A 13,889-nucleotide genomic window follows, 5' to 3' on the forward strand; every position below is an offset into this window, starting at 1 on the left:
ACGCTGGCAGTGAGCTGTACTTTTTAAAAATTCTAAACAGGAAATGAGTTAAATTTATGAAAAAAGAAAGAAAGAAGATGTCAAATTTTCTCACCATGATGAACCCTATGATGGCTAGGTGTGTTAAGAATCAGTTCCAAAGGATCAAGGTTATCAATGACCTGTTTAAAACAAAAGGGATATTTATACACACTGTTACTATTAAATATATATGTATTATATAAGTACTCACATTAGAACCCCACATGGGTTAGGTGATACTTCAAGTTTCAGGGTTGGTAGCAGAATCAGAAGTTTTTCTATCACTTGGTATTCATATAAAGATAAAAATAAGCTCATAATTCTATTCTGAGAGTCTACTGTGAGTTAAGAGCTAGACTGCCTCAGTTTGGTTCCTGGATCCTTCATTTATTAATATGTGATCTTGGGAAAATAACTTAAGCTATTTATAACTGTTTTGTCATCTTTCAAATGGAAATAATAACAGTATCCACACAATAATATTCTGAGAATGCAAAATGGTACTGTAAAATGGTACTATTGCCCAGGCATGCTTCTTTCATTTTATTTTTACCTTTCAACTATATCTTTGACAATTTATGTTAGTAGAGCATAAATACAGGAGAAAAAATAACAGTATTGTATTCATTTTATGGTTTTGGTTTTACCCAATATAATATATAACAACTTTTTGCATCTTGTTACCTATTGCACTAAGGTGATTGTGTTTATTTAAATAGAATCCTAATTGGCCTCTGACCTATAGACACATCATCTACCAGTATATCCCAGAGGCATAAATCAAAGTCAAATATATAAAATATATTAAAATTTTTTTTTTTGCAATTAAAGACACTCCAAAATCTGTTCTATAACTTTATAATGTTCTCTCTCAACATTTCTCAGTAAGAATCCCCTATTCCAGAGTGTATACATCCTAAGGAGTATAGGAACAAGGTAGATGTCATAAATGAGAAAAGCAGGCCATGTGTAAGACAGTTGGTATGCTATACAATAAATATTGGGCAATGTGGGAGCCCTTTTCATCTTGATCACATTGTCCTTTCTTCCATTGACAGTGGCAGATAACAGAATATTTTATTTTTCTTTAATCACTATCTAAATGGATTTATTTGACCTTACCAATGGCAAAATCAATACAATGACAAAAACAATACGATATTTTAAGAAATCACTCACCTCTAGTGTTGACTTCCATTTAGATGATATATGAGAAATATAGGAATAAGTTAAATGATGCTTAATGAAAAAAATCCAGCCACTGACAATCATGACACTGACATAAATTTGATAACAATTCAATGATATGAGGGAAAAAATAACTCAGTGAGATGGGACTGCCTAAGATGAAAAGATATTTAAAAACTTAATAGCCGATGTAGTGTGAAAATCTTATTTGGGTACTGATTTGAACAAGTTAAACATAAAGATATTTTATAGGCAATGTGGGATATTGATTATAAACAGAGTACTATTTTTATGGGCAGTTATTATGACTATCATTGTGTAAGAAAATGTAACCATTTTTCAGAGTTGTATAACTGAAGTATGTATAACAGGAGATTTAAGTTTTGCTACAAAATATTTAACAATGTAAAATAAAAACAAAAAAATGAGATAGCTGATGCAAACTAATAAAAATTATGATGATTTTTTAATGGAAGTAATGGAGGCATCATTTAACTTATTTCTATATTTCTCACATTATTTCTACTTCTCTGAATATTTGAAGATTTTTAAGATAAAATTTTAAATAAAAGAAATTGTTACTCTAGTCATATATAGCAGTATTTAGTTAGCCAGTTGAAAATATTAATAGATCCCTGAAGTCCCGAACATACTTCTAAATTGCAGCTCTATATAGCAGGGTTTCATCATTTTTTGGCAATCTCTGACATTAAAAAATCCAATTTACAAGTGTCTGCAAATGTGAATTGCAGTAGCCACACCATCCTCAGCTTGTGAGGTCCCATAGCCTCTTGAAATAGAAACTACAGTAGTATTGCCACATAACAATGCTGCATCCCTCCATGGGGCAGGTGCCACCATCTCATTTAATCCATTGTTAACACACCTGAAAGAAACAGTCATTGCCTGCCATCCTGCCTCCCAGCTTCTAAGGGATTCTCAAGTTTCCATTATGGAATGGACAGAAATATTTGCATGCAAAGGATATATAATATTATGTGTGTTAATTTAAGTCAGTCTCTCTCTCTCTCTCTCTCTCTCTCTCTCTCTCTCTCTCTCTCTCCCCCTCTCTCATTCTCTCTCTCTCTCCTTCCCTCCTCCTCCCCCACAGAGTCTATCACCATTTTTAAAGTTATTTTCATGTGAAATGTATTATGAGCTTCTAACAACAGACTTCTTGATTAATTCATTGAACTGAGCTTATTTATACACAAAGGACTATATATTTTTTAATTTCAGGAATTCAAAATACTGTGAATATATAATTCTTGTATCAGACTACATTCCTATGAAATAAGGTGTTATACCACTAATACAGTATTAATAACCAGTAATTGGGAGGAGAGTTAGTAGAAATAAATATGTGTTTTATTGAAACCCACAGCTTTGCTTTTGGTGGAAAAATATTTGTTGAGAAGAAGAATGGTGATGGACAGAGAACAAGAAAGTGGGGCTTTCTCAGTAGTCAGAACACTGAAACCTGATGCTTTGGTTGGGCTTTGGATCTCTGGCAGGGAACCAGTTGGGAAAGGAGAAACCATTTTATCCTTGTTTACCTCTTTGTGCCTAACATATATTACAAAAACAGACAACAAAAGGGGGTGGAGAGCCTACACTACCTGAGTTCTGCTACCCAGATGCACTTCTAATCCTTGGTCCTGGCATGAGTGCAGCCAGATATAAAGCCACACAAATGGTGAGCACATTCACATGATTGGAGCCTTGGCTGAGTACATTATTTTTTTAATGTCAAGCTCTTTTCCTCAAAGAAAATCTTTTGCTCCTGCAGGCTAAAAGTATGATGATATCAATATTGAAAGTTCCTTTTTCTTTCTTTCTTTCTTTCTTTTTTTTTTTTTTAAGTTAAAAGCCAAGTACAACACAGGCAACCACAGTTAAATTTCCTGGTAGTGCTTGTGAGTACCTTGGAGCTGGGGAAGACCACCTTGGTGTGGGAGATGATTCATCATTCAGACAGCCCAGTCAGAACCTTGCTTGTAGAAAACTCTTATGATTCAAAGTCAAGGAGAAGTCATTAATAATTAATAAGAGTTGAGCATAACAACTCAATTATCACCCACTTTTATAAATTCAGTCATTTAGCAATTCAACCACAACTAACTCTGAATCACTTCCCAAAAATATGTTACTATGGAAATAATTGCATTTATTTTCTTTTAAGAAGTTATTTATTTGTCATATACTTTTTCAGATTTAAATGAATGAATTTAAATTTTGGAACTTTAGAACATATAAAAAGCCTACAAAATAATATATCCCAATGCTATTATTTAAAAAAAAACCCATAAAACTCAAACTCAGTGAAATTAAATTATTAAAGTTTAAACAGCTTGGGAAGAAATCCTAAAGTCTTCTCAGTTTCAGTTCAGGAATCTTCTATTTTTCTATCATTTTGCTTTTAAGAGATATAGCAATTTTTCCATCAAATAAAAATAATTTAATCTTTTAGAACTTTAGTAGTAAATGATAACTAAATGCTTTTTGACTACATTGCTATTAAAAGGAATGCAGGCATTTATAAAAAGCTCGGAGATTTCAGCTTCTAAACAGTCCCTTATGGTATTTTAGGCACTTTTGGTGCTTCTTAGGTCTCCAAAGCTATGATCTAAGTCTTTATTATTATTATTATTATTTTAATTTTTCAATTACAGTTGAGATTTGATATTATTTTATATTCCTTTCAGGTGTAGAGCAGATTGGTTAAACATTTATATAATTTATGAAGTGATGTCTTTTATCCTGTAGTTTTCTGTCAGGGTTTTATAACCTGAGGACCATGGATGCCTAGAAAGGCCATGGATGGATGGGCTTTGTAAGGTCAAGAACACCCTGAAATATCATGTCAAATTGTATGTATGAATATGTGCCTATGAGTATTTTTATGAAAGGAAAATTATCCTTTTTATTGTGTATTAAAATGAATACAAAAGTCCCAAAAGGTTAAGAACTAATGTCCTAAACAGAGAATTTTAGATTATTTACTTTGCTCTTTTTATTTATATTTTTAAGTTCCATGTTATTAAATTTAAGTGCTAATTTCTCACCTAAACTTTAAAAATAATAAAATTTTTTCCTGCCTATTTTGAACATTGAAATCAACTTTTTTCCAAAGAAATCACTTCTTAATTGTATAATAATAATTGTATAACAATTGTATAATAATAAATTATTATAAGTAAATGAATAATAAAAAATACTTCTATAATAACAATTTTAATGCATTCTACTGATTAATATTTATTCAGCAGAAATGCTCTGGACCATTTGCTGAACTGGTCTAAACTCTTCATTCCTCTCTCCACGATTTATGGTAGGAGCGAGGAAGAAGGGTTAAATCAAAATATAAGAGAACATGGGCCATGAGACTGTGCCATCTTCTCACAAATCATTTCCCCTTATTAAAAATAAAACAAATTTTTAAAAAAGGCTCTTCATAATGAACTAAATAAAGTCCAAAATGTTTAGAATTTAAAGCTGTTCACTATTCTTTAAGACTAATTTTCAATGTTCTTTTTCTTGAGCCTCTAAGACCTTACTTAACCCCCCCATGTTGACCTGTTGAAATCCTGCTCTTCCTTGAAGACTGGATGATGGGACCATCAAATTCTATGGATCATGGGCAGGCGAATTTCTTGAATTATTTTTATGTTCTCTTAGTACAGGTTTGTGCAGACTTCAGTTTCAATGAAAGGAGACAGAGGTAAAAAATATAGTGTCCATATCATCGAGTGATTTCGAAATTTCTTATGAGAATGAATTTAACAAAGCATGTGAAGGGCCTATCCACTGAAAACTATAAGACATCGTTCAAAGAAATTGAAGGAGACACAAATAAATGGAAAGATATTTCATGTTCATGGATTGGAAGACTCAACATAGTTAAAATGGCCATATTTCCCAAAGTAATATACAGATTTAATGCAACCCCCATCAAAATCCCAATGGCATTTTAAAAAGAACAAAAATAACCAGATTTGTATGGAATCACAAAAGACCTTGAACAGCCAAAGTAATCCTGAGAGAAAAGAACAAGGCCAGAGGTATCACATTCATTGTCTGATTTGGAATTATACTACAAAGTGACAATAATCAAAACATGATATTGGCAGAGAAAAGATACATAGACCAATGAAACAGAATTGAGAGCCCAGAAATAGACCCACATATATATGGGCAAATAATTTTCAAAAAAAGAGATAAAAATATACAATGGAGAAAAGAAAACTTCTTTAATAACTAGTGCTGGGAAAATTGGAAAGCCACATGCAAAAGAATGAAACTGGATTGCTATTTGTCACCATACACCAAAATTAATTAAAAATGGGTCTAAGACCTGAAACAATAAATCACATAGGCACTAAACTCAACTCATGGACCTTGGTTTTAGAGAGGATTTTATGAATTTGATCTCAAAGGTAAGGGAAGTAAAAGTAAAAATAAATGAATTGGACTATATCAAACTAAAAAGCTTCTCACAGCAAAAGAAACCATCAACAAGACAAAAAGGCAGCCATTAGAATGGAAGAATATATTCACAAACAACACCTCTGATAAGGGCCTAATATCCAAAATATATAAAGAACTCATACAACTCAACAACAACAACAACAACAACAACAAATCCAATTAAAAAATGGGCAAAGGACCTGAACACACAATTCTTCCAAGACATACAAGTGACCAACAGACATATTAAAAGATGCTCAACTCCAATAAGCTATTAGGGTGCAAATCAAAACCACAATGAAATACCATCTCACACCTGTTAGAATGGCTATTATCAACAAGATAAGTAATAACAGTGTTGGAGAGATTCTGGGGGAAAAGGAACCTTCATACACTATTGGTAAGAATACAGTCACTATGGAAAATAGTATGAAATTTCTTAAAAAAATTGAGACTGGAATTACTATATGACCCAGCATTCCCTCTTCTGGGTATCTATTTCCTCAAAATTTAAAAACGTTTTTCCATAAAGATATATGCACCTTGGTTTTATTGTGGCATTATTCACAGTGGCTAAGATGTGGAGACAACTGAGGTATCCTTCAATAGACGATTGGATAGAGACATACATATATACAATGGAATATTACTCAGCCATAATAAAAGATGAAATACTGTCATTTGTGGCAAGATGGATGGATCTTGAGATTATCAGGCTAAGCAAAATAAGCCAGACAGGAAAAGTTGAGAACCATATGATTTCACTCATATGCAGGATATAAAACTAAAAGCAACAAACCAATAAGACAAATAGTGACTCACGGACATGGACAACAGTTTAGTGGTTACTAGAGAGAAGAAGGGAAAGTGGGGAGGTAGAAAAGGATAAAGGGGGTCAAATATATGGTGATGGAAGAAAATTTAACTTAGGGTGGTGAACACATAATGTAATATACATATGACATATTATTGAATTGTACACTTGAAACCTATATAATTTTATTAACCAATGTCATCCCAATAAATTGAATAAAATAAAAATCACTTAGATTGAACTCTATAAAGCATTAAAATAAATATTCTAAATTAATGTTCTTGTTTGAAATTATTTTTTATAAAATTAACTTGTTTATTCTATACTTTTCTTAATTTTCTCTAGTTCTCCTGATTGAGAAACATTGACTGCTTAGGTTTTTGTAGTCAAGAGTTCAGAAACAATTAACTAATGGTTAAGTTGGAGGACAAGATAGTTTTAACAAAAATATTTAGTTAATTCAAGATAAAATTATTTTTTGTTTTTCTGAATTGCTTGGATTGTTTGTCTGAATTGCTTCCTCTCACTCACCATTACTACTGAGATTGAAGAGATTTCTAAATCTAATAACAAAACTATTCTTTTATTAAATTTTAGAATAATATTGGGAATGTCACATTACATTTCTACCTTTCAGGTTTTTTTTTTTTTATTTGCAAATGGGTACTAAAAATACTGGACTGTTTTATTGAAAGGTATATTTATAACCACTTTTCAGAAAGAAGGCGTGTGCCTATAGTTAATTACTATGTCCTTTCCAAATAAGAGATGCTTACAAATATTCATGCTTCCTGTCTGAGAGGGAAAAATCATAATAGAGAAAATATGTCCTAAGAGGCATGTGTTTTACAGAATCTTCATTATAAAAATAAATGTGCTAACAATATGATGAATATTGACAAGTAACTCGGTTGGGGGTGAAGTGAAATGAAATGTCCGTAGTAGGAAAATGCCTGCATTTAGATGAGTATAGGTTAGAGTGATGACATTGACTCTAACTAGTCAAGACTTTTCTTTACAGCATCATGCAAGATTGATGTTCCAGAGGGACCCATACCACTGTGGGTCTCCATGTTTCATTGCAGTCAGTATTTAAAGGAAATACTAGGCCATCTCCTAATACATTTATCATCTGATGTAAAAATCATTCTGATCTTACATTTAACTGAGAAATATATGCTTGAAGTGCAGTCTTAAACTGGCAAAACTTTTCAGATATTTTAGTGGCAAGATTGAATGCAAACCCAAACTAAAATTAAGTAGAATCATAGTTATACCATGATTGGCTGGCTTTTTCCTGGCCAAATTTCCTCCCTTTATTCCTTCTTTCCTTCCTCCTTTCCTTCCTTCCAGCCCTCTTTCTTTTTCATTCTTTCACTTTTTTCTTTTATCTATCATCTATCTATCTATATCTATCTATCTATCTTTCTATATCTATCTATCTATCTATCTATCTATCTATCTATCTATCTATCATCTATCTATTTATATCTATCATCTATCATATATATCTAAACATGTGTATAAGAAATTCGAAGAATCTTTTATTTGGAAAGATCTTTACAATTAATTACAGGTCCATGCAAACTTTTTGAAATATAAGTGGGTTGTAAATAATTCAATGATCTTTCAATAATATTCCAGTACTTTAGTTCCATTTATAGGTAGAAATCCTGAAGCACAAAACTATTAATGCATACTAGTATATTTATCCATATTAATATATTTATCACATTTGTTAAATATTAAACAGATACTCAAATGCCAATTGACAATTATTTTAAGTACCTACCATTAAGGGTTTTTTATTAACACTAAAAATAATGTTTCAAATCATAAAACCTGTATTTATTAATCTTTATCAAAGTCCCTTACTAAAAGCTACATGTATAATAAGCAGAGCAAGTTTTTCATTATCAGCTAGTTTATTCATTCTGCAAACATTTATTGAATTAACTAGGTTTTAGAAGTAAAAAGAAATAAAGTGACACACAGTCACTTTCCTTAGAAAGATTATTTACAGTCCAGTGAACTCTTCAACAGAAAGGTAAAACTATTTCAGATAAAAGGTTTTACAAAAAAGTTATCTTTTTCAATTATTTTGTGTTCTTCTGGAAAGGATGAGAAAATTATTCAATATTTCCTTTGCAATTACTATATTGCACAGTTCAGATGTTTAAATTTATAATCAATTGGAATTTATAATTGGCACAAGAATTATATAACAGGAAGCAAATAAGTTCATTTTCCAGGTCACAAGCTGAAAATTACCATTAGTAAATATACATGTTTTATTTTGCTCCTAATCATGCAGCTTTGAAAATAGTCCCATTGATTGCTTCTGAAAAATGTTGTTGAAGATTCACCCTTGTTCATAAACTTCTTCAACTGACTATGTGGAAATCAAAATGACCTTATGTGGGCTTCATTTTGTCAATAGGTATTTACCGATTGCATATTTTATGCAAAGTACTGTGTTAAGATTGTGGAAAGATCACAGAATCAACAATAAAAATTATAATTTAGTAGCAGGTAATTTAACTGTTTCTTAATTTAAAGGTATAATGAGTGACAATATAAGATTTTATTGTTTGAATATATATAGAAATGGCTTTCACTCTCAAGAAAATCTGTAGCAATTCCTCATTGAAAGCTTTGGAAAAAGAATAATATTCATGAACTCTATGTTAATGTATTAAAATAATTTTACTTCTGAATTATCCGATCTTTAAACATTCACTGTTTTTCTTGTTAAAATCTTAATCAAGCTGAACATTTATAAATAAATTTATACTGTAGTGCATCCAGTGATGAAATATAAAAATAAAATCTTAATAACAACCCCCACTAGTTCTGCTGCGTTAAATCCAGACAATACACTCAAGTGTTTAGACAGATGGCAGTGGTGGCCATATTAGCCCATGATTTCTCTACAGGGAAGCAACAGAAAGCAGAGCTCTTAGGATATGTGCTTGTCTGCTTACTTTCACACTGTGAAATCCTCAACAAGTGCTGATTTATTCACAGCCAAATGTTTTCCTATATGATTAGGCAGTTTTCTACTTTAGTAAGCATGTAACATGGAGGTAGCTGAATTTCCACACTAAGGAGTAAAAAAAAAAAAACAAAAAAAAACAATATTTATAGTTTGGAAATAAAACAATCTGGAGGAAGCAGGACTCTTGGGATAATACAGAGCTTCATAGGGTGTAAATTTCTGATGAATCTATACCAGGGATTAAAGCTTAGTTTTAAGAAGAATGAGACTAGGCTATGTTTATACAACAAACAACAGTTTTAAAGAACTGCATTTATAATATATTTTGAAGGATGATTCTTGTCATTTATGATTCTATTATTCCTCAAATAAGAGGACAAGAACTGAACAAGTTAGCATTTTTCTTTTTAAATTCAGCTTACATTTTGGATAACACTTTTGACTTGGAAAAATAAATGTTGAATGTGTTTTTTCAAAGGTAGGTAAATTCCGAGTAACTATTTTTTAATAACATCTATTAAATTGACAGAAGGAAAGATGGAAAACATTTATAAGCATAACCTTATAAAACTTCATCATGTGTAACACCATTTTATTTTTACCGGTTTGAGCATTCTGTGAGAAAATAAATCACATTATTATTAGTAGTAGTAACATTATGCTAAAAGAAAGTAATTGATAAATTGAGAGGTTAAGAAGTTCTTGTTTAAAACTCCAGTCTTATAATGCATACTTCAAACATTTGTCTCATTTTAAAACTCAGTACACTGTGACTACTATTATGATTATATTCCTATTTCAGATGTGGCTCTTGTATTCAACAATCAACAAATGTTAATAGATTATTGAAAGCATACCTGGTACTGTTTATGTTAGATACTTTCATGAATAAAAGTATAAATCTGCATTTCAGAGCTTACAATCTCATATGGCAGATCTGATTGTCACCCATTAAAAATATTTGTATTTACTAATATTTTAAAGTCGAATGTTATAGAAGAAAATCTCAATCAGGAGGTTAGATGCTGCAAGCATCCGTTTTTCTTAATTTCGTTTGTCCTGTTTTTATTAGCATATTTTCCTTCTAAGGACAAGCTAAAGTGTATCTCCTCCAGTATATCTTGTCTTAGTCAGTTTGGGAAGTTATAACTAAATACACAGAACCAGTGGCTTACATCAGGGGTCTGAAATCCTTGGACTGTAGACCAATACCAGTCCTTGGCCTGTTAGAAACTGGGCCACACAGCAGGAGGTGAGCGGCCAGCAAGCGAGTGAAGCTTCATCTATCTTCATTTGCAGCCGCCCCCCAGCGCTAGCATTGCTGCCTCAGATCCAGATCATCCGGCATTAGATTTTCATAGGAGCACTTGTCCCCTGTGCCAAAAAGGTTGGGGGCCACTGCACTAGTGTACAAATCTCTAACAGAAGATAGATTTCCCTGTACTCTTAGCCATTATATCTTACTTCTGTTCTTGTTCCTGAAATGTCCTCTCCAATTCTGATAAGTAGATCCACATCTTATCCCTTGTGTCTGAAAGCCTCAAATTCCAGTCCTTTCATGGTAGGCATTTAAAAACGATAATCTATGAATTCTTAGACAGTATATTGATGTGCTTCAGGAAGCTCAAAGTTTTGTGAAGATTTTTTCTTTTGAAAAAGACTCACTAGAATTCAACAGATTCTTGAAGGAGGCTGTGATCCTCAAGAATATTAGGGGTACCACTTGAGTTCAGAAGACTGGAATAGTCTGGTTAAGAATAGGTGCTCAAGACATTTTTTTTGAATATATAAACTTCAAAGAGATTTAGGTACTAATAGATTTTTAAAACACTAAAATTTTATACTTAAATAAATAGGGTAGGGTGAATTGTTTTAAAAGATAATTGTAGGATACAATGAAAGATCATTTATAAAGAGAGTATATGTAGGATTTGAATTGAGGATAGGCTACGAGGGAGATCAAAGAGTCAAGATGTTACTAAGATTTAATCTTGATGTTCACTTTTGGGAGCAATGGAAGCAAAGAACACCTGATATGAGTCATAATGAAATATGTCTTAGACATATTGACTCAGGGTGGTGTCAAATATTCCTGTGAATGTGTTAAGTGAGACATTGGAGACATTGATCTTAATTATTTTTAATAATTTTTATTTTTCAACTAGAGTTGGCATACAATATTATATTGGTTTTAGGTGTACCACATAATGATTATACATTTACATAACTTACAAAGTGATCACTTTGATAAATCTAGTACCAATCTGACACTATACCTAGTTATTATAATATTATTGACTATATTCTTTATGCTATATTTTATATTCCCATAACTATTTGTAATTTCCAATTTATACTTCTTAATCTTAATTTCTTCCTCTTTTTCACCCATACTCCCAACCCTTCTTCCATCTGGAAACCCTCAAAATGTTCTCTGTATCTATGAGTTCCTTTCTGTTTGGTTTATTTTGTTCTTTAGATTCCACATGTATGGAATCTAAATTCATATGGCATTTGTCTTTCTCTGTCTAACTTACTCCACCCAGCAAATACCTTTTAAGACCATCCATGTTGCTGCAGATGGCAATATTCCATTGTAGGTATGATCCACCTCTTCTTTATCCATTCATTCATTAATGGTCACCCGAGTTGCCTCCATATCTTGGCTATTGTAAATAATGATGCAAACAACATATAGATTCACATGTCCCTTCAGAGTAGTGTTTTGGGTCTTTTCAGACAAATATCCAGAAGTCTCTGTAACAAGAGACTTCTTTGTCACTTGTTATAGCCTTTGTTTTAACGTCTATTTTGTCTAGCATTAGTATTGCTGCTGAAGCTTTGTTTGTTGGTTTGTTTCCATTTTTATGAAATATCTTTCCCCCTGCATTTACTTTGTCTCTGTGTGTGTCTTTTGATCTGAAGTGAGTCTCTTATAGGTAGCATATGTTAAGGTCTTGTTTTTTTCCCCACCCATTTATCCATCTTATCTTTTGATTATAGCATTTAATCCATTTACATTTAAAGTAATTATTGATAGATATCTTGTTATTGCCATTTTATTATTCACATTTTTAATTTTTGTTTCCTTCTTTCCTACCTTCTTCCCTTCCTCCTCTTCTTTCTTTCTGCCTCCTCCTTCTCCTTCTTCTACTTTCTTTTCTACTTCCTCTTCTTTCTCCTTCTCCTCCTTCTCCTCCTTCTCCTCTTCCTCCTCTTCCTCCTCCTCCTCCTCCTCCTCCTTCTCCTTCTCCTCCTCCTCCTCCTCCTCCTCCTCCTCCTCCTCCTCTTTCTTCTTCTTCTTAGAGAAGTTTCTTTAACATTCCTTGTATTACTGGTTTAGATATTTCTTGACTGGGAAGCTTTTTATCTGTCCTTCCATTCTAAATGATAGCTTTGCTAGGGGAGTAATCTTGATTGTTGGTCCTTGTTTTTCATCACTTGAATATTTTGTGCCATTTTTATGTTTTCTATCTCTTTGTTAATGTTCTCACTGAATACATCTATTCTTTCCCTGAATTTGTTGGGCATCCTTATAACCAGTGTTTTGAACTCTGCACCTGGTATATTGCTTGTCTTTAATTTGTTTAGTTCTTTTTTCTGGAGCTTTGTTCTGTTCTTTCATTTGGAACATGTTTCTTTGTCTCTGCATTTTAGATATCTCCTTATGTTTGTTTCTAAGTATCAGGTAGGGCTGCTATGTTTCCTGGTTTTAATAGAGGAGTCTTATATAGTAGGTGTCCTATGGAGCTCAGAGGCAGAGTCTTCCCTGGTCACTTGTGCCAGGTGCTCCAGGGGTGTCCCTTGTATGGGTTATGTGTGCCTTCCTGTTTTAGTTGAGCCTTGGTTACTTTTACACATTAATAGGAGAGATTGACCCTTGGCCGATTGGTTGTGAGGACTGACTGGTGAGGGGCTGACCCTATGAAGCAGAATTTACTTAGTAGTACTCTGGTACCTGCTCAGGCCGCCCTTTGGGTGTGCCATCCTTAGATGCAGCCCCAGATGGTGCCCTGGCTCTACTGGATGCCTGGCATGCCAGCCATATGGCTCTCAGTAGTGATCCTTCTACAGGTCAAATTTATCTGCAGCCTGTGCCCTGCCCAAGGTCACCTGGCAAGAGTCACCAAGCAATCTGTTGCCACTTGAGCTGGGCTTGGAGGTGCCTTGAGAGGTCAAACCACAAACAGAGGCTATGTGCCACTGGTGTCAGGCTTGGTGCTTCTCATCACAAGGTATGGGGCACGCCAAGATCAGATGCTGCTTGTCTGGGTTTCATGAACCTTTAAGATATTTTAGTAAAGTATGCAGCATGGGCCACTGGAGGCAGCTTGGGTGAGATCACAAGATGCGTGGGTCAGGGTCTCAAGAAATCTCCAGGTTGGGATGACTAGTGTTATC

The 13,889-nt window shown here is 33.0% G+C and overlaps 1 protein-coding gene across 3 annotated transcripts in view; it reads right to left on the reverse strand.

Annotated features, from left to right (window-relative positions):
* Positions 1–13,889, reverse strand: part of AGMO (alkylglycerol monooxygenase) — a 276,923-nt gene that overhangs the window by 145,682 nt on the left and 117,352 nt on the right. For all 3 annotated transcript variants that reach the window (XM_016165869.2, XM_016165868.2, XM_016165871.2), the window contains exon 6: positions 95–161. In XM_016165869.2, the coding sequence (XP_016021355.2) occupies positions 95–161 (67 nt within the window). The remainder of the gene's footprint in view (positions 1–94; positions 162–13,889) is intronic.

Source organism: Rousettus aegyptiacus, unplaced genomic scaffold, assembly GCF_014176215.1.
Source record: "Rousettus aegyptiacus isolate mRouAeg1 unplaced genomic scaffold, mRouAeg1.p scaffold_m13_p_13, whole genome shotgun sequence".
NCBI classification, from domain to species: domain Eukaryota; kingdom Metazoa; phylum Chordata; class Mammalia; order Chiroptera; family Pteropodidae; genus Rousettus; species Rousettus aegyptiacus.